The sequence below is a fragment of the Mauremys reevesii genome, linkage group 6 (genome assembly GCF_016161935.1).
Source record: "Mauremys reevesii isolate NIE-2019 linkage group 6, ASM1616193v1, whole genome shotgun sequence".
Classification (NCBI taxonomy): domain Eukaryota; kingdom Metazoa; phylum Chordata; order Testudines; family Geoemydidae; genus Mauremys; species Mauremys reevesii.
This window is the reverse complement of record NC_052628.1, coordinates 81,525,746-81,545,634: the sequence shown is the minus strand read 5'-3', so window position 1 is coordinate 81,545,634 and position 19,889 is coordinate 81,525,746. Positions and strand designations below refer to the sequence as shown.

General features: G+C 39.2%; 1 protein-coding gene across 1 annotated transcript in view; it reads right to left on the bottom strand.

Moving 5' to 3' along the window:
* The window catches only part of CNTNAP4 (contactin associated protein family member 4), a 444,291-nt gene extending 426,037 nt beyond the window's left edge, over positions 1 to 18,254 (bottom strand). Inside the window, exon 1 of the mRNA XM_039545275.1 lies at positions 18,167 to 18,254. Within this exon, the coding sequence (XP_039401209.1) occupies positions 18,167 to 18,188 (22 nt within the window). The 5' untranslated portion in view covers positions 18,189 to 18,254. The remainder of the gene's footprint in view (positions 1 to 18,166) is intronic.
* Positions 18,255 to 19,889: the final 1,635 nt, after the last annotated feature.

The window sequence follows — 19,889 nt, the reverse complement described above, 5'->3', positions numbered from 1 at the left end:
GGTCTATATGCTGTTTAAGTCACAGATAAACCCTATTTTTAAGTATGTAAGGGCTGTACAGGTCTTTATGGGCCCTCTGCACAGGAGTGCATGTCTTGCACACTGAATAGTGCCTTACTCCACAAGCAGTTTCACTGAAACAGATTGAAAAAAAAATTTATTTAGTAAGGTACTATATAGCATTGAAATGTAGCAGAATTAGGGCCCTAGTAGCCAAGGGGTCAGAATTTCTACTCTGTTATACCAAATTTATACCATTTCACTGACCTCATCAGAAAACTGGTGTAAAGGAATGGTGAATCACGTCCAAGATCTCTGCAGTGCTAGTATTGAAATTTGTTGAAAATTTGCCATAATAGGTCTCAAGTGCCAAAAGACTATATTATATAAACACTGTCCCTCTGTTGCTACTGACGGACATGTAATTAAGAACTGTTTAGCTGTTTTCCAAGGTAGCAGAAACAAGGATTTGCGAAGAAATGTGAAATTAATGAAAGTTCTGGTTACTAGTTTAATTAGCCTGCCTCCTTGCTCTATTCAATGTTTAGATACTTTACAGTAGTAGCACACAATATAAACACATTCACATAGATATAAAAGGACAAAAGTTGGAATATGCAATTCAATAAAAGACAACAGTCTCAGGAATCACAAAAAAATCACTTACACCTGAAGAATGTTAACACCAGAGCAAGTCAAAAATGTACATGAGCCCTTCAGTGGTTAAACCTTGAGGATTAGAGTTGAGGTTTCTAGTGCAGGAATCATCTAACTGAAGTTAAAATTGAAATGTTTAAACTGCCAGGATGCCTGAGCATTCATGTCTTAGGAAACCTCTCCAGGATAAAAGAGGAAGAAAAGACTTTGAAAAGTCTCTGCTTTTTCAAGTGAGATGCCACAGTGAGGAGGACGTGAATTCATTGGTTCATTGCACAGTTAACAGGAGATAACACAATGCCATTAACATGTATTACTAAGTAATTACAATTGTTTCAAATAGAGTTACTGTGTTGTTATGCTGCTATTATACTGTGGTCAGCAGGTATCTTCACAGTCATTGCTGAAAATTCACAAGGGCCACTTCAACAGCTCTAATTAAAATGTTTATATCCCCAGTAAACTCCTGTTCAAACCCTTGATGAGAAATGTTATTGTACTTCAGCCAACAGAACAGTGTTCTAATAATTAAATATACATGAACTGACTTCTCTGGCAAATTTTGCATAAAATGCTACCATTGTATGAATTTTTAAATATCGTTGCAGCATGTACATGTCAGAAAGATCAGTAAAGGACACGTAATATTACTAAATAATATACGTTGCATTGTTTCAGTTGTAAAAGCACACATTTATCAGGAAAAGCATTATTGATGCTGGACCTGAAAATTAACCTACTTTTCAGTGGTCCCTCATTGGTCCATTGCTGACTATACATATCAGAAACATAACTTACTTCAGTACTGCACTCCCAGAGTTAAAGTCTGTCTGCCATTTACAAGGATGTGCTAGTGGAAAAAATGTCATCCCTTATGCAGCCTGTGTAAGGGCTGGACTGAACTGTGGCTCACACACTCAAGGGCATGCAGGGACTGTTCCCTTCTTAGAGATACCCAGCTAAGTAAAAAGGGTGGGTGGGAAGAGGTTGGGCCATGGCTCTGCATTAGCCAGCATTTCTGCACTGTTGTATCCAAATATGCCAGATGGCTGTTACTTTTATATTTTCTATGACAGAATAGATCAACTGCCAACAGCAAAGAAACAAATTGGAAGCTACTATATTAAGTATCCTGAATCACCAGTTACAGTGCTTGAGTGGGTTAGGTAAAGTCAAGAGTGGAGGGAGGCAGATGTTGAGACAAGCTCCAGAAAATATTTCTGCTTACCATCAATGGTAAAGGGCCTGATCATCCCATATTGCTTTAAAAAAGCTGTCCAGAGAGATGAGATGTGGGCAGGGGTGTGGGGAAGTTAACAGTAACTGTGCCATTGAACCTCACTGAAACAGCCAGGTGCAGCGACACCACCAGTAAAGGAGTGCATTACCAAGTAAAGAAATGAGTTGTTAGAAATATCTTTAACATCAAGAAATATCATAAAAACATGGCCCTTGATGAATCATAGTGGCGACACAGAACGAAATTGAAATATAAGCTATTAACCTTGTCTGGCTGGGATACGAACATATAAGGGCAGTTAATAGACCCCTTAGAAGGCAGATCCGAGTGTAGGCTCACATGCAAAGAATATGCAGTATTGTTGTAGCCTCATTGGTCCCAGGATATTAGAGATACAAAGTGGATGAGGCAATATCTTTTATTGGACCAACTGCTATTGATGAGAGAGGAGCTTAGATGGAATTCTTCTTCAGGTCTGGGAAACTAACTCAGAGTACCACTGCTAAATGCAGATGGAATGGATTGTTTAGCATAAGTAGTTAACACATATTATGAAGGACCATTCCAGGTGAAGTGGGCTGTTAATACACCTCCAGTCACATGGGGGGAAGAAACCGGGGTAGGGTGGGGATGCTGTTAGAGGGTTACAGGTTGTTGTAATAATCTAGTGTCTCTATTCAGTCCATGATTTTTAGTATCTAGAACAGGAATCGGCAACCTTTGGCATGCGGCTCGCCAGGGTAAGCCCCCTGCAGGAAGCAGCATGGACCGAGGGATGTGCTGACCACCACTTCCTACTGCCCCCATTGGCCTGGAGCGGTGATCCGCAGCCAGCCTGAGCTGTGATTGGCCGAACCTGTGGATGCGGCAGGTAAACAAACTGGCCTGGCCCGCCAGGGTGCTTACCCTGGTGAGCCACATATCAAAGGCTGCTGATCCCTGATCTAGCAAAATTATGAATTTAAGCTCCCAAGCTTGACTTTTGAAGGTGTTGTGCAAGTTAAAAAAGAATACGTAAAGGCTTAGGCTACACCAGCTTTGTATAGCACCCATTACAATGGGCCCCTGGTCCATGACTAGGGCCCTCTGGAACCAGGGTAATACATCTCTGAAAATTATTATGTATCTATTTCTGAAATGTAGCTTAATACCTTTCCCATCCAGGCAGCCAGATCTTCAGGTCTATTCATGAGAGAGTAGAGCATAAGGGAGAGTGTAGAAAACAATATGCAATCATCATAGATGATCACAACTGAACCACCTATTATGAAAATATAATTGGCTTATGTTTCCTACTAATCCTCTGGACAATATGCTGTAGCTGTATATTTGCAACACCATGCATGATTCACCCTGCAGTCATGGCAATATGGCCTAGCTATGTTTACTATATCTGTTATTATTCTGTGTGGCCCGAGTTTGACTATTTGCACTAGGACCCAATACATCACTACACAGTCTCATCTATATAATGCAGTTTGTTTTTCTTATTAATAAAAAATAGCTCAAACCAAAACCCTGCATCTGAATAAATCCGAATTTAAAGAAAACGTGGATACAAATGTGGCAACTTATGGTTCAGGCCTATTTCTATCCATTACAGATCTCACTTACACACTAACCGCTAAAATTAACTTTCAACTGGGTTCTGCAGGACCCTTCTGTTTCTTATGAGTCACTCTACTGCCAGATTTCAGAGTAGCAGCCGTGTTACTAAGGTGCCACAAGTACTCCTGTTTTTTTTCTACTGCCAGACTCTCCCTTTGCCATTACAGTCTATCAATACTCACTGTACATTGCTATACCACTCTTCTCATGCTTGTGGATGCCCTCAACTTTGTGACAGAGTATTGTTTTTTTTAAACTACCCAGGACATAGTTATTATACTCTCTTGCTTGTATTTGTAATGCATGTTCAAGGGAAAGAACTTGTGGGGTAACAAATTTTGGCATGACTTTGCTTGCTTTTTCTTAGACTTTATTTTTAGCTATAATCTTAGCTTAGCTAATTTCCAGTGGCAATTGTGTACATGAATGGTGCTATGGTTTTGGAATAAATCTGCACTGAGGCAGAGAAAAACAGCACAAATCACTTAAGCATGTGCTTAACTTTAACCATGTGAATAGTCTTAGGTGTGTATTTCATGTAGTAAAAGGGCATTAAATATCGAATGTAAAGGGAAAGTTATTGTTAGATATTTAAGTTTAAGTAAAATGAGCTATTAATATATAGAGAGACTGGTGGAGAACAATAGGTGTTATAGTGACAATGGTTCATTGCCATCTCACCCATGAGTGACATACAGTTGACCAGTAGCCAAGCCTTGATACTTAAAACTGCATATAGTTCCTTGGTGAACTTCATCCCTAGGAAAATGTGCCAATGACTGGAATAATAGGAAATTAAAGTGTTAACAGCCTTGCAAAAAAACAATTTGGTATACCTTGAGAGCAAAACAAAGCATCTTGTAAACAAGCTTGGCAATCGGAATTCTTTATTACATTTATTTATTGGTACATACACCTCCTTTGATTAAATATCTCTCACTCAGGAGTAATCAAAGTAAGTATACTTGAATTTATATTTAAGGTAATATTCCTAATAATATTTATTGACAAAGCTTTGCAGTTTACCCCATGGATCATATTAGCTTAGATTTTTTTAAAAAAATGGGATTTGGGGCATTTTCAGAAGTAATTTAGGACATCATTTGATAGCATTTCTTTCAAAAGATAAGTCAGTATAATACTAAGTTAATTTACAGTGTTTTTGTTTTAACTTAATACATGCAGAGTTTATTTGGATAGACAATTTACTTCATCAGTGAAAACTGAAGTTCCTTTTTCAATTATACAGATGGAACTAATACTGTTGCTAGAAGTGTTTGCTTGTGACATTTCAAGATCAGAATAATAATTTTCAGCATTACAAATGCATGTGAAAGGATAAGCTAGAATCGCACATAGGCCATGACCTACATGTCAATTGAGCAATAATAGAATTCTAATCTGTTACATTTCACCAATTTTTTTAAATTATCTTTACAGGTCCTCCTAGTACAGTTGCATATTCCTCAAATGAAGAATGTGTTTATGTGAATATTATACATATTAATTGCTAATTTTCCCCCTAAAACAAACACCAAGAATCCTAAGTCACATAACAAGACTTGCTCTCACAAGCAGACAAACATACTAGGTTTGCTAAAAATGCATGCATACAGAAGAAAACAACTCCATAACCTTCAATATAAATACTATGTAGTATGCAGATAAGTAAACAAGTCCACCAAAAATGAAAAGCTGATATGTAAGAACAGCCATACAGGGTCAGACAAATGGTCTATTTAAACATAGTATCCTGTTTTCTGACAGCGGCCAATGCCAGGTGATTCAGAGCCAATCAATAGAACAGGAATCAGGAAATCCATCCCCTGTCCTCCACTTCCAGCCTTTGGCAATCAGAGGCTAGAGACACTCAGAGCATGTGGTTGCATCCTTGACCATCTTGGCTAATAGCCACTGATAGACCTATCCTCCATGAACTTATCTAGTTCTTTTTTTATCCCAATTATAGTTTTAACCTTCACAACATCCTCTGGCAATGAGTTCCACTGGTTGACTGTGCATTGTGTGACTAAGTGCTTCCTGTTTTGTTTGTTTTCAACCTGCTGCCTATTAATTTCATTGGGTGACCCCTGGTCCTTGTGTTATGTGAAGGAGTAAATAACATGTGCTTATTCACTTTTTCTAAACCAGTCACATTTTTATAGTTCTCTATCATATCCCCTCTTAGTAGTCTTTTTTCAGAGCTGAAAAGTCCCAGTGTTTTTAATATCTCCTCATACAGAAGTTGTTCCATACCCCTAATCATTTTTGTTGCCCTTCTTTCTACCATTTCCAATTCTAATATATCTTTTTTTAAATGGAGTGACCAGAACTTCACACAGTATTCAAGTTATGGGTGTACCATGGATTTATAGAGTGACATAATGATATTTTATGTCTTATTACCTACCCCTTTCCTAATATTTCCTAACATTCTTCACTTTTTTGGCTGCCACTGCACACTAAGCAGATGTTTTTAAAGAACTATCCCCAATAACTCCAAGCTCTCTTTCTTGAGTGGCAACAGCTAATTTAGACGCTATCATTTTGTATATATAGTTGAGATGTTTTCCAATGCATATTATTTGCATTTATGAACACTGAATTTAGTCTGACATTTTGTTGCCCAGTCACTCAGTTTTCTGAGATCCTTTGTAATTCTTCTCAGTCTGCTTTGGACTTAACTTTCTTGAGTAATTATCTTTTGGTAATTTTATATCATCTACACATTTTGCCACCTCACCATTTACCCCTTTTTCCAGGTCATGTGAGTATGCTGAATAGTACTGGTCCCTTTACTCATATGAGTAATAGCTGGGGAGCCGAACTATATGCCCACTCCGAGATGTGCTTCATAAGTGGGGGTTTGGTTGCTCCTTCTGGCCATGCTCAGGATAGAAATAGACTTCTAGGTATGTATGAGCAAACCTAACATAAATAAATAGGTCATATGATACTGGCTTTATTTTTGCCTTGCATACTAGTATCTAAACAATCTAAAATCAAAAGGAAACAACAAAAAGACAAATTCTCTTTTCTTTCAAGACATTATTCTATTTCTTTAAAATCCAGTTTATTACTGAAGTATAAAGAACAGAGGCAGAGAAAGAATAAGCTTAATACATTGTAAAAGTACAGATCAAATGAAAGCCAAGTGATTTAGATATAGTGAATATTTCCACAGACACTTTATTAAAAAGTTCAAAGACCACATCCAAAGCCAATCTTAAGAATATAAATGAGGGTTTCTGTTTCAATTTATTACAGCCAATCCCTTCCTCCCAACTAAAGATATTTTGAGCTGAGCAGTAGCTATGTGAGTAAAGTATCAGAGGGGTAGCCGTGTTAGTCTGGATCTGTAAAAGCAACAAAGAATCCTGTGGCACCTTATAGACTAACAGACGTTTTGCAGCATGAGCTTTCGTGGGTGAATACCCACTTCTTCGGATGCAAGTGGTGGAAATTTCCAGGGGCAGGTTTATATATGCAAGCAAGAAGCAAGCTAGAGATAACGAGGTTAGTTCAATCAGGGAGGATGAGGCCCTGTTCTAGCAGTTGAGGTGTGAAAACCAAGGGAGGAGAAACTGGTTCTGTAATTGGCAAGCCATTCACAGTCTTTGTTTAATCCTGAGCTGATGGTGTCAAATTTGCAGATGAACTGGAGCTCAGCAGTTTCTCTTTGAAGTCTGGTCCTGAAGTTTTTTGCTGCAGGATGGCCACCTTAAGATCTGCTATTGTGTGGCCAGGGAGGTTGAAGTGTTCTCCTACAGGTTTTTGTATATTGCCATTCCTAATATCTGATTTGTGTCCATTTATCCTTTTCCTTAGAGACTGTCCAGTTTGGCCGATGTACATAGCAGAGGGGCATTGCTGGCATATGATGGCGTATATTACATTGGTGGACGTGCAGGTGAATGAACCGGTGATGGTGTGGCTGATCTGGTTAGGTCCTGTGATGGTGTTGCTGGTGTAGATATGTGGGCAGAGTTGGCATCGAGGTTTGTTGCATGGGTTGGTTCCTGAGCTAGAGTTACTATGGTGCGGTGTGCAGTTACTGGTGAGAATATGCTTCAGGTTGGCAGGTTGTCTGTGGGCGAGGACTGGCCTGCCACCCAAGGCCTGTGAAAGTGTGGGATCATTCTCCAGGATGGGTTGTAGATCCCTGATGATGCGCTGGAGGGGTTTTAGCTGGGGACTGTATGTGATGGCCAGTGGAGTCCTGTTGGTTTCTTTCTTGGGTTTGTCTTGCAGTAGGAGGCTTCTGGGTACACGTCTGGCTCTGTTGATCTGTCTCCTTATTTCCTCGTGCGGGTACTGTAGTTTTGAGAATGCTTGGTGGAGATTTTGTAGGTGTTGGTCTCTGTCTGTGGGGTTAGAGCAGATGCGGTTGTACCTCAGTGCTTGGCTGTAGACAATGGATCTTGTGGTGTGCCCGGGATGGAAGCTGGAGGCATGAAGGTAAGCATAGTGGTCGGTAGGTTTTTGGTATAGGGTGGTGTTAATGTGACCATCAATTATTTGCACCGTAGTGTCTAGGAAGTGGACCTCCCGTGTAGATTGGTCCAGGCTGAGGTTGATGGTGGGTTGGAAGCTGTTGAAATCGTGGTGGAATTTTTCCAGAGTCTCCTTCCCATGGGTCCAGATGATGAAGATGTCATCAATGTAGCGTAGGTAGAGAAGGGCCGTGAGTGGACGGGAGCTGAGGAAGCGTTGTTCCAGGTCAGCCATAAAAATATTGGCATATTGTGGGGCCATGCGGGTGCCCATAGCGGTGCCACTGATCTGGAGATATATATTGTCATCAAATTTGAAATAGTTGTGTTTGAGGATAAAGGCACAGAGCTCAGCAACCAGTTGTGCTGTGGCATCATCAGGGATACTGTTCCTGACAGCTTGTATTCCATCAGTGTGTGGGATGTTTGTGTAGAGAGCCTCTACATCCATGGTGGCCAGGATGGTGTTTTCTGGAAGGTCACCAATGCATTGTAGTTTCCTCAGGAAATCAGTGGTGTCACGGAGATAGCTGGGAGTGCTGGTGGCATAGGGTCTGAGTAGAGAGTCCACATATCCAGACAGTCCTTCAGTGAGAGTTCCAATGCCCTAGATGATGGGGCGTCCAGGATTTCCAGGTTTGTGGATTTTGGGCAGTAGATAGAATAGCCCTGGTCGGGGCTCTAAGGGTATGTTGATTTGTTCCAGTGTTAGTGTAGGGAGTGTCCTGAGTAGATGGTTCAGTTCCTTAGTGTATTCTTCAGTGGGATCTGAGGGAAGTGGCCTGTAGAATTTGGTGTTGGAGAGTTGTCTGGCGGCCTCCTTTTGGTAGTCAGACCTGTTCATGATGACAACAGCACCTCCTTTATCAGCCTCTTTGATTATAATGTCAGGATTAATGTAATATATGCCATCATATGCCAGCAATGCCCCTCTGCTATGTACATCGGCCAAACTGGACAGTCTCTAAGGAAAAGGATAAATGGACACAAATCAGATATTAGGAATGGCAATATACAAAAACCTGTAGGAGAACACTTCAACCTCCCTGGCCACACAATAGCAGATCTTAAGGTGGCCATCCTGCAGCAAAAAAACTTCAGGACCAGACTTCAAAGAGAAACTGCTGAGCTCCAGTTCATCTGCAAATTTGACACCATCAGCTCAGGATTAAACAAAGACTGTGAATGGCTTGCCAATTACAGAACCAGTTTCTCCTCCCTTGGTTTTCACACCTCAACTGCTAGAACAGGGCCTCATCCTCCCTGATTGAACTAACCTCGTTATCTCTAGCTTGCTTCTTGCTTGCATATATAAACCTGCCCCTGGAAATTTCCACCACTTGCATCCGAAGAAGTGGGTATTCACCCACGAAAGCTCATGCTGCAAAACGTCTGTTAGTCTATAAGGTGCCACAGGATTCTTTGTTGCTTTTATGTGAGTAAAAGTACTCAACACACCAAGAGTAGTATGATTTGTACCCCAAGTACTCAATTCAGAGTCTTCCATATAAGCATATGCACCCTGCAGATTGCTCTTTCAATACTGCTGCTTGACAAAGCATTTAGGCAGCCTACAAACTTTCATGGGGTACAGTGTGCTACATAAGTTAACACTGTAGAGAAATGATATGCTGCTTTATGCTACCCAGGTGGAGATATACATTCTACACACTATTAACTTTTAAAAGTTTGATGGAGTCTTTGATTATTTTACCCTTGTGGGTTTGATTTCTCAGACTGGCCATTTTATTTATCTCTGTCCTTTTCTGTACAGGCTTTGGACTAAAATGTGGCTTTGAACACTGTATAGTTCTGGGGAAGAGAGCTCAATGTGAGCGTGGAGGGAGACACAATTGAATGTCATATTCCTTCACAGATATTGGAAAAGAAGAGTGATGTAGCCTCCTTTATCTCATGCTGTTACTTCAGCTTGCCAGTGCTCAGAACCAGTGGTACGCATACCCATGGGGGTACTCACAGGTCTTCCAGGAGGAACTCATTGAGCTATTTGCCTAGTTTTACAACAGGCTACATAAAAAGCTCTAGTGAAGTCAGTACAAACTAAAATTTCATACAGACAATGACTTGTTTATACTGCTCTATATACTATACACTGAAATGTAAGTACAATATTTATATTCCAATTGATTTATTTCATAATTATATGAAGAAATGACAAAGTAAGCAATTTTTCAGTAATAGTGTGCTGTGACACTTTTGTATTTTTATGTCTGATTTTGTAAGCAAGTAGTTTAAGTGAGGTGAGACTTGTATGTACGCAAGACAAATCAGACTCCAGAAAGGAGTACAGTAGTTTGGAAAGGTTGAGAGCCACTCCTCTGAAGTGTATCCCTATCCTCTTCTACCGTAACACCCAGTCTTATCAGCCTTGGATAGTTAGCACTTCTGACAGCCCTAGAGGCTCCAGTTGTATTTCCTAATGGTAACAACCAAACCATGGCTGTTTCCTGGATGCACGCTGCAGGGGGTGGGAGGTGGAGCGCTTCTTGCACCCTCTTTCTATTCTGGCACACCCATACAGTTCCAAGCACAATTTGTTCTTTATTATTTAGGCTTCCATCAGTACTGAGTGATTTCTGTAGAAGACATCTTTCCACTTTCTAGATCTAAATTTCTCAAGTAAGAGGAGAGAAGAGTCCTACCAAAAGTCCTGCTTAGGAGTATTGTTAAGACCTTTTCCTTTTTAATGCTCATTGTAATCAGTTCAGATTCCCTCTTTGGTAAATGAAGAGGCAATAAGAAAGAGCTATAAAACCCCACAAAATCAGCCAGGTTTGATTTTTCTCTCTCTCATACTCACAGAGTGCACTTTCCTATACTTGACTCTCTCAGTGGAAAAGAGGAGTAGTTCATTCTCAAATAGACATTTACAGTGATAGTTAAGCTTTTAAAGCCATACAAATGGTTCTGTGGGACTTTCTATAAAACCTCTAAGGAAAAACAAAACATCCTTTATGTCCATTAGAGAGCACATAGATAATGCTTGCCTCAAGAGAGAATAAAAATGTCAAATTGAAAGAATAAAACAATATAATAACTCTTAAGTGTAAGGGATACCAGCAATGAAGAATCGGTCTGGAAAAACATTAGAATCAACCCAAACCTTAGTTTGAAATTGTTCGCAAACTTTCTGAAGTGTGTGTATTGTTTTTGTTTTTAATGACCTTTTCATCGTGTGCCTTAGAACTTTCTGGTCCTAGCCAGAACTGGAAAGGAAGCTTTAAAATACCCTGAGTGAAGCTGTAATTGTGATATTTCCAGGCTGACTGAAAAGGGGAAGTATTAAAAAAAATCTTGCTGGAGCCTGTTCTTCTGAGATTTCCAACCTGGTCTGCCAGACTTAAGCTGTCTGATAAGTTTGGACACAGTTCTTAAAACCATTCAATATGAAGCAGCAAAGGACAGGACTTGTTCTCATTTACCCTGGTTTTACACCAACTTAACGGGTGGGTTAATTCTGATTGCTCACCAGCATATGAATCTTAAGATTCATCCATCACAAGAAACAATGAATAGATTACCCTTTCTCACTGCAGAGATCTTCAGTTTCTGATCATGAGTACAGCTGGGTGAAATTTTTTCAGCAAATGCAGTGTTGATCAACTTGAATGTGTTCACAAATGTATGTCAAGTTTGCCTAATAGTTTTGACTGAACTGAAAAAATCTAGGTGCTGAAACATTTTTTAAACCATTTTGACAGAAACAAAGGAGGTCTATATTCACAAGACCCCAAGGGGGTGGGGAGAGAGAGAGGAAGAAGTCCTCCCTGATCCTCTTTAATCCAGTGGTTAGAGTACTCCTCTGAGGTGAGACATAACCAGGTTCAGTTTTGTCACCCCTCTGCCTAATGTGGAGAAAGGATTTGAACTCAGGTCTCTAACCCTGCAGAACAGTATTCTAGCCATTGGGCTATAGGATATTCCAGTACATCACTCTTTCAGTCTCTCCTGTTGAGCTTTTCCAGTTGGTAGAATAATTAAGTAGTCATTGGAGTAGGGACCTGAACATGGGTCTCCCACAGCCCAAGTGAGGGCCCTAGTCACTAATCTATAGAGTCATTCTCTCACTTGCTTTCCCTTTCCCAGTGACTATTCAATACCATTTATAGTGGCAATTCATAGCCATTGGGCTTGGAGAGTATACTAACCACTGGTAAAGGTTATACGGGAGGATTGCCTCCTCCTCCTTCTCTTCCCCAGCATTTTGGAAATCTAGTCTTCCTTTGATTTTGTCAAAACATAACTATAAGGCATGTCATTATATGCCCATATAGTTAGCCAGTGTTGTCAACTTGTTCAGAGTCATATGATCACAGGATGAAGGATTTGGTCCTAATGTTGTGAAAGAGCATTAGGCCTATAAAATTCTGTTTTAAAGTTTTACTCTCATGGCTCAATCTGAACAGAATATTTGGATGGATTTACAGATTTATGAAGTAGAGTTAAAAGGGCACATTATTCCTTTTGTCACACAGTACTGTTTATTGTTCCTGGTCTTAAAAAATGATCGAAAAATCAGAAAGAACTCATACCAAAACCCCCACTTCCTTTATGGTTTAAAAATAAACACCTGAGATGATATTTTGATTGCAGCTATGACAAATTGCAATAACAGATTATAATTAAATTCCCTAGAAAAAAAGATCACAGAAACCTACAGTCAACATATATTTTGTTATATTAATATTACTATGAAGCAAAATGCACTCACTCTCAGAAGGGACTACAATATGTGGTTGGGTTGTTTTAGCCAACATACTAAAATGAAATGTAAAATAAAAAGATTTTCCCTTTTTTAAATGCAGTTTATTTGTTATGGCTATTTATCATACTAAGGCTTTCTTTCAGTTGTTCTGTATACATCTTACTCATATTTTGAGGGTCTTTTAACTAAAATGAGGATCAATTGTATCTGTTATGTCCTTCCCCGGGGTAAAAAAATACCCTGCATATATAGAACAATGGCCTGGAATCATTAAGGCATTTCCATCTCTATACTTAAGAATATGGAAGTCATATTATAATTTATTAACAGCTTGTATTAATTTGCTTGTCTTGGGTTCAATGTACATTTTAGTTTTTCTATAAAACACACATACTTTAATAAAATGGCAATGCACATCAGCCAGAGGACTATATTTAAAAAAAAAAAAAAAAAAAAGAGAGAGAGCTTCCATTTTCTATTCCCATGTGATCCAATGGATCCTCCCTTCTCAGAAGATATAGAATATAGATATGGATGTCATTCACACACTGAAGGCACTGCCAACCTTTGCTCTTCACTAATGTCTTGCACAATTCTAGATGCAGCAAACAAAAGTTGAGATAAGATGAAAATCTGGGCAACCCCACATGAGAGAGCAATTGCCCAGTTCTGGGGGCCTCTCAGAATGAAAGGATCATAGCCACTGAAAGTGGCCCTTCTCACCCCATAGAAACATCAATGTTACCTTTTGATCAATGGTATTGTAGGCAAGTGATTGATTTATAAGAATCAATACAGGCTTTAGAATTTTATCCTTCACCAGGAGAAGATTAGCTACCTGTACTCTCAGTGTACTTTTTATACTATATCCAGGCCCAATACAAAATTGATGGAGGTCAAAGAGATGTGGAAAATCTAGATATTGCTGAAGGTTTCTTTGCACGAATCATTTCAATAATCTTCTCCAAAAATGTGGAGATTTAATAGGAAACAATAATTACAGAGATTGTTCATGTCAGACAATGAATTTTGGAGCAAGGTCCTAACATTAGAGGCTCTTTAAGAGAAGCTGGCATTCTCCCCTCTCTTTAAGAGAGGCTGACAATGAACTCCTATGGTGGTCCCCAAACCTCTCCATTGTTTTTTTGCTAGTCAAGAGAGAGAACTTCTAATTCCCAGGTGGTAGCCTGTACATTCCCCAGCACCTCCAGAATTTATCACTGAAAATTGAAGAAAACTCCATATATACAGAGCCAACAAGCTTACTCCTTATGCGGCTGCAGCTTCACTTGGGAAATCTGAACATCTTGGCAATCCCCAGATGTCATAATAGCTCATAGGAACTATTTGATTGCCAGAGTAAATTAGTGCAGCACTCAGGCTGCAGTAACGTATTCCAGGATACGCAGCTAACCCAAAAGTTTGGGAACTGCAAAAGTGGCTTAAGCCAACTGCCCAACCTACCCTTTTAAAGTTAAACAGCACATTCCTTGACCACAGCTAAGAATCATGGCCTCTAAAGTCTTCCTGATACTTAGCCCTTATCTTTTTTTGAATACAGAAGATATTGTACTATTCAATTCAATGCCTAATATGATTTGAATTGTGAGCTATATGTTGAACTTATTTTGTTTTAAAGATGAGGAGTTGCAAATATTCATAGTCATGCAACTTTCAGGGCTGCATTGCATGCTTGGATACAAATATGAATGCACAGGTGAAAATGTCCTGAAGTTCTAGAAAATAGGTATCTGGGACAATTTAGTACATATAGACCAACCTGAACAAAAAGGCAGTTTATCACCCTAATTGCCAATATAAAGCTGGCTGGGCTTTGGAGGCCTCAAAAATTCAGGGTGTCAAAAAAAGACAACAGAAAAAGCTAATGGCTGTGAGGTTTTCTAATTCCTGGTTTCCTAGGCTTAGAGTCTTCACTACTCCCAAGAACTACACTTCTCTGGTAGCTTAATATGGGCTCATACCATATGACCATGTCTGTATAGTAGTTCTTAGTGTTCACTCACCTGGTTGCATAAGTTACAGTCAAGAAGCTCTGTGTATAAAAGCTGTACAGTGTTACTGTGTATCTTTCACATTTGCATTCACTGGTTTTTACATTCAATATAGCAGAAATTGCCCTGATTCTTACTTTCTTTTCCTATGAAGCAACAGAACCTCTAACAAAACAGTTACTGGGAGATTTTGCAGCAAAAAAAAAAAAAAGAAAAAAGAAAAAAAAAAAGCTTCTGATTTTCATCAAACAACGATTTCTATACACAGCATAAACTCTCCCCCAGAAAAGCAGGAAATTTTAATTTTCATTAAGCCATTACCCTAAAGCACATCCTGCTTAACTGCAATGTCATACTTGGCATTGTTTGCCTGAAGGATTGCTATGACATACAGTAGGGAATCCATCTGGTGTAACTATTGCACTGACAGGCGGTTAGGTGTCTTTTTTTCTCCTGTCCAAACAGCTTATAAAGATTTAAATGAATAGCTGAAGACCCTGCATACATACACATTCATGTTCATTACATTGCCCTGAATAAAAAACAATATCCAGTGCTTGAACCATCTATCTTAAGATGCATATACCATGCTTTCACAACTGACAAAAGCAACTGATGCTGGGGAAGGAGATTTTGGGCCAATCTAGTCTGTAAGCATATGTTTAACAAAGATGAAATCTTAACTGATGTGTAATTTTAAAAAAAGAACTGCAATGCAGATAGAGCCTGGCTGTTTAAACTGCAGAGGCGCTGGACCATGTGCTGATTGAGTAAGTGCAGAAAATCTAATTTAAACCAAGTTCACAATTATAGTCACATCATTAGTGATTACTTGTTTCACATTTGTCTACAGAGATATTTATCTTTCTCCCCTAAATTTTCATCATAGACTCCTGTCTTTAAGTTGCTTTACAAGCATGGCATTTTATTTGTGGAAAACTAAGGCCTGCCTGGGATCTGACTCTTATTACTCAAGCCATCACCAGACAGAAAAGAACAACAGAGTATATCTACCACAATATTTTCAGCAGGGAATGCTTTAGTGTAAGGTTTTTGTTATTGTAATTTGAAGCCCTATCTGATTATGCTGTACAGCTAGTGTCTGTTGTTTGTAAGGTTTAGATACAAAGGCCATCTCATTTTTATTATTCAAAAGCGTGCATCCTGTCAGAGCTGAAAAACAACAATGTGCATATTCTGGCATAATAACAAAGATGAAACAATTTTCCTTTACTTGCAGAGGGAAATGATAGTCTATCACCTGCCCCATAAACACACACTGATTCATGATGAACCTAGTCTGGTATGTTCACAGAGTGACAAATCTGTCAGTGAATAAATGATTGATTGAATTCAGATCTTTTTCTGTGGATTATACAATTTCAGCTAATTGTTCATTATACACATGAATCTGTTGAATGATTTGCATTAAATTCTCATTTGTAAATTCTTCATTAAAGTTAATATGCAAAATTTCATATTTGAACTGTACAGTCACTTAATCATATGATATTGTTTCTGTTCTATGATTGGATAGCTAACTTTTATGAGGCTAACTATCAGAATAAGTCACGGAAGTTTTTATTCTCTCAGGTAGAAGTTCTTTGGGGAAAAATAGAAGGAGATAGACAGGACTATGGAATTTTAGAGAATAGGTACACTACAGGAAAAACCTAAGACATCTTACTCCATATGGAAAGGCAGAAGCAAGACCTCCTTTATGCCAAAACCCTACAAAATGTGCAGACAGGAAATTCTGAATTTGCAAATAACTTATCCCTTCTTCTGTTCTCTCTTTCCCCTCATCACGCATACAGAGCTTTGAGACATCATGGTCTTTTTGATACCCACTATCCTAGAGAGCAAGACCTTTGAAGTTGCCCTTAAACCCAAGCCTTTCATATCACAACAGATTTTGTCAAATCAAATGAAACATCGATGACCATATATTTCACTTTGCAATCAGAATCTTTGCAATAAGCAGGTGTAATAAATTATATAATAAAGCCTTTAAGGATTTTGAGTAAAAGGTTTCTGGCAATCTTCACTGTGCAGAAAGTTGCCAAACACTGGAAAGCCTGCAGAGAGAAGATTGAACCTCATTTGTTCTGTTGGCATGTTGCTACTCCTCTGCAACTGAATACCAAGTTCTTCAGCTCTCCTTCACGTGGCTGAATATGGAGAGGAGCATAGCTTGGGATAGGAAAGGGACAGGTAGCTACAATTAGTCTTCCAGATATAATTCTCTCACAGAAATGGCCAGGGTATCTTAGTCCTTTCCTTCCTCTGAGCAAGTCACTCCCTACTTTTGGATCTCATCAGTCAGCACAGCTGGCAGGAAAATAATACCAGTTTCAGGTGTCTCTGCTGGCTCATCAGTGTCCTCAATCACCACAAGCAATAATCCCATTTTTTCACTACACCATCATCAGCTGTGCCAGGTTTTAGTAGCCCACCTCCAATTTGCAAAATTCAGATTCAATACTACAACTTTTCCACATCAGTTTTCATTTCCCCTTCAAGTACGCTTACAGCCTCCAGAAGTCCTCCTTCCTTCCCTCTCCCCAGCAAATATGGACACAACCATCTTTTCAGTGCAAGACATTTGCTTACATTCTCCTCTTCAACATACATGTCCCCTTTGCTGGCTCTGATCTCCTTAGAGTTGCTAATTAGAAAAAAAAATTACACCCCTAAATCTGCAAATCTGAGAAGGACAGTTTGCATAGTTAATAACTGGTATCACTATGGAGCTACTACTAGATATTTGCACTGCCAACCCTTATAATTAAGTGAAGCTTAACTACAGATGGGGAAATGTATTTAGATTAAATCTATTACTTTGAAGCAAGCCTTTATAAACTTGTAAATATCAGTAGTTAGAAAAGTTAGAAGTTAGAAAAGTTTGAAAAGAGAGCTACAGTTTTAAAAGCCAATGCCTTAGTGCCCAAGCCTGGCTACCACTCTGGCAGCACAAAGGGGCAGAACTCTGTCTCAAACAGCCAGCTGGGGATTCCCTCCATAGAAAAGATGACTCACTCACTTCTATTTGTTTGGTCTGTTAGGAAGTCTTGCCTACAGTCAGAATCTTACAGGTTATAAGACATCAGTATACTAAATAATACACCACCTAAATTTCCATAAGAGCCACTCTCTATAGGGCACTGTCCTTCCCTTATAAACCCAGCTGAGTCACATATAGGGTTTACAGACTCACAGCGCACTGAGCTGTGCCTTTCTTCTTTTTCTTATTAACAATTTAAAGTGATTAACAAGTTGCTAAATGTTACTTCAGTAGGGTCCCTATTCTCTAGAAGTAATGAAAGTTCCCCTCCCAACAACCTCCCTCGTCCCATAAAATACTCTGGTAGGCCATACATTATTTTTATTAAGACCTTCTCTAATAGGTAAAGGCTGGGATAACATTTACCTGGAACCCAATTTTGCAGCATTTGAAACTTCCAGCCCTCACAGCAACCACATTCCCAGGCCCTCTATTGTTCCTCATGCAGCCAACTCTAAACAGAATGTTGATTAGCTCCTCTACATATAACATCTGACCCTTTGCCTCCTCCTTGGTTCTGATTGGATCAAATCCTGGACTGACTTTTTGAACTGCCTTTAATGATAACTTCTGCACTAGCTTCAATAAACTATTAAGCATGATCAATAATTACCATCCCTCCATCCTCTGCTTTTGAATATGGTTTTCCTTTGGACACTTGTGGATGAAATCTCTGCTCAGTGAACATCTTGATCCCACAAATCCTTTCCTTTATTCAGTTTCTGGTGTTCTTTTCTTTGGACACATGGATTATATTTACAATAGCCTTTGCAGGAGAATCTCCAGTTGTTTTGCTTGCAGCTCCTCTAGTGCTAGCAAAGGTGAACTAGTATAAACAGTGCATGGGCATTGCCTGGCATTATTACCAGTGTCATCTAGACTTGCTCTGAGCAAATTTAGATGACACATGCTAGTGGATGGTCTCACTGTTGCTACCCCTTCTTGAGCTGCACCAGCAGTAGTGAAAAAGTGGGATATTTCACACAAAAAAGGCTTGTGTGGATGCGGCCTTACTCTGGTTGAAATCCACGAGACTATTATTCAATATGATTAAGAGTCACAAAATTGTGTCACTGATGACAAATACAATAGTACTTTCATAAATGTATGCATATATCTGATCTGTAATTTAATTGTGGAAAATATGTTAGACCCCCTAAAACATAAATTATGTAAGAGGTGAGGGAAAATTCCCCATTCCCATCAGAGAAATCAGGCAGCTACAGGAGGAAACTGATTAAGAATCATGTATGCATCTTTCCCACAAGAAACCTTCCAGCCTGAAGGTGGGAGGGAGCAAGGTATAGGAGCTTAAAAAAAGGCACCATGCTTGTCTAGAAAGAATCACATTGACTTTCACTGTTTTACAATGCAAGGGTCAGAGAAACAGAGCCCAGCCATGCTTTGAAATCAGTCTGAGAATCTGGTACACATTTTGAGGCAGATTAGTTTAGAACTAGATGAATCTGTCTGCTAAAGGGAGTGCATGATAGTGACAGGCACTTTATTGCCTTTTCAGGTTTTCAGTCTTTGTAGATATTTCATTTCATGTTCCATCCTTACAAGCTTCAAATTAAATACTCCTCCTATTAATAACATTCTGAAAGACTTTGCAAGATCCCCAGATTTGTGGCTAAACTATTTACAAAACATTCCAGTAGAAAGGATTACGGGGACCTGCTGACCCATCAATACCATGTTTTTGCCCTTTGAGGAAGCTGTGTGTATGCAGTGTCCTTTGCATTGCACTCCATTTGCTTCTGTCAGATTATGTGATATCAGACAAAGATACCAAATAAGAAATGTAAAGCTAAAGGAGCTCTAATTTTGATGAAAGGGGGCAGAAGTAATTCTCTGCAACCATTTAGATACCCCCAGAGACGTATTGAGTCAATAACAGAAGTTAGGTGAAATAATATGTTTGTGCACTAACCTTTTACCTTTAGTGTGCCCCAACTTCCCATCTGTAAAATGGCAATAATAATACTTGTATTCTTCCATCCTTTGTCTATCCTGCCTATGTAGATTGTAAACACTCAGTGCAGTGACTGGATCTTAGTATAAGAATGCACATAGCCTAGTTAGCACA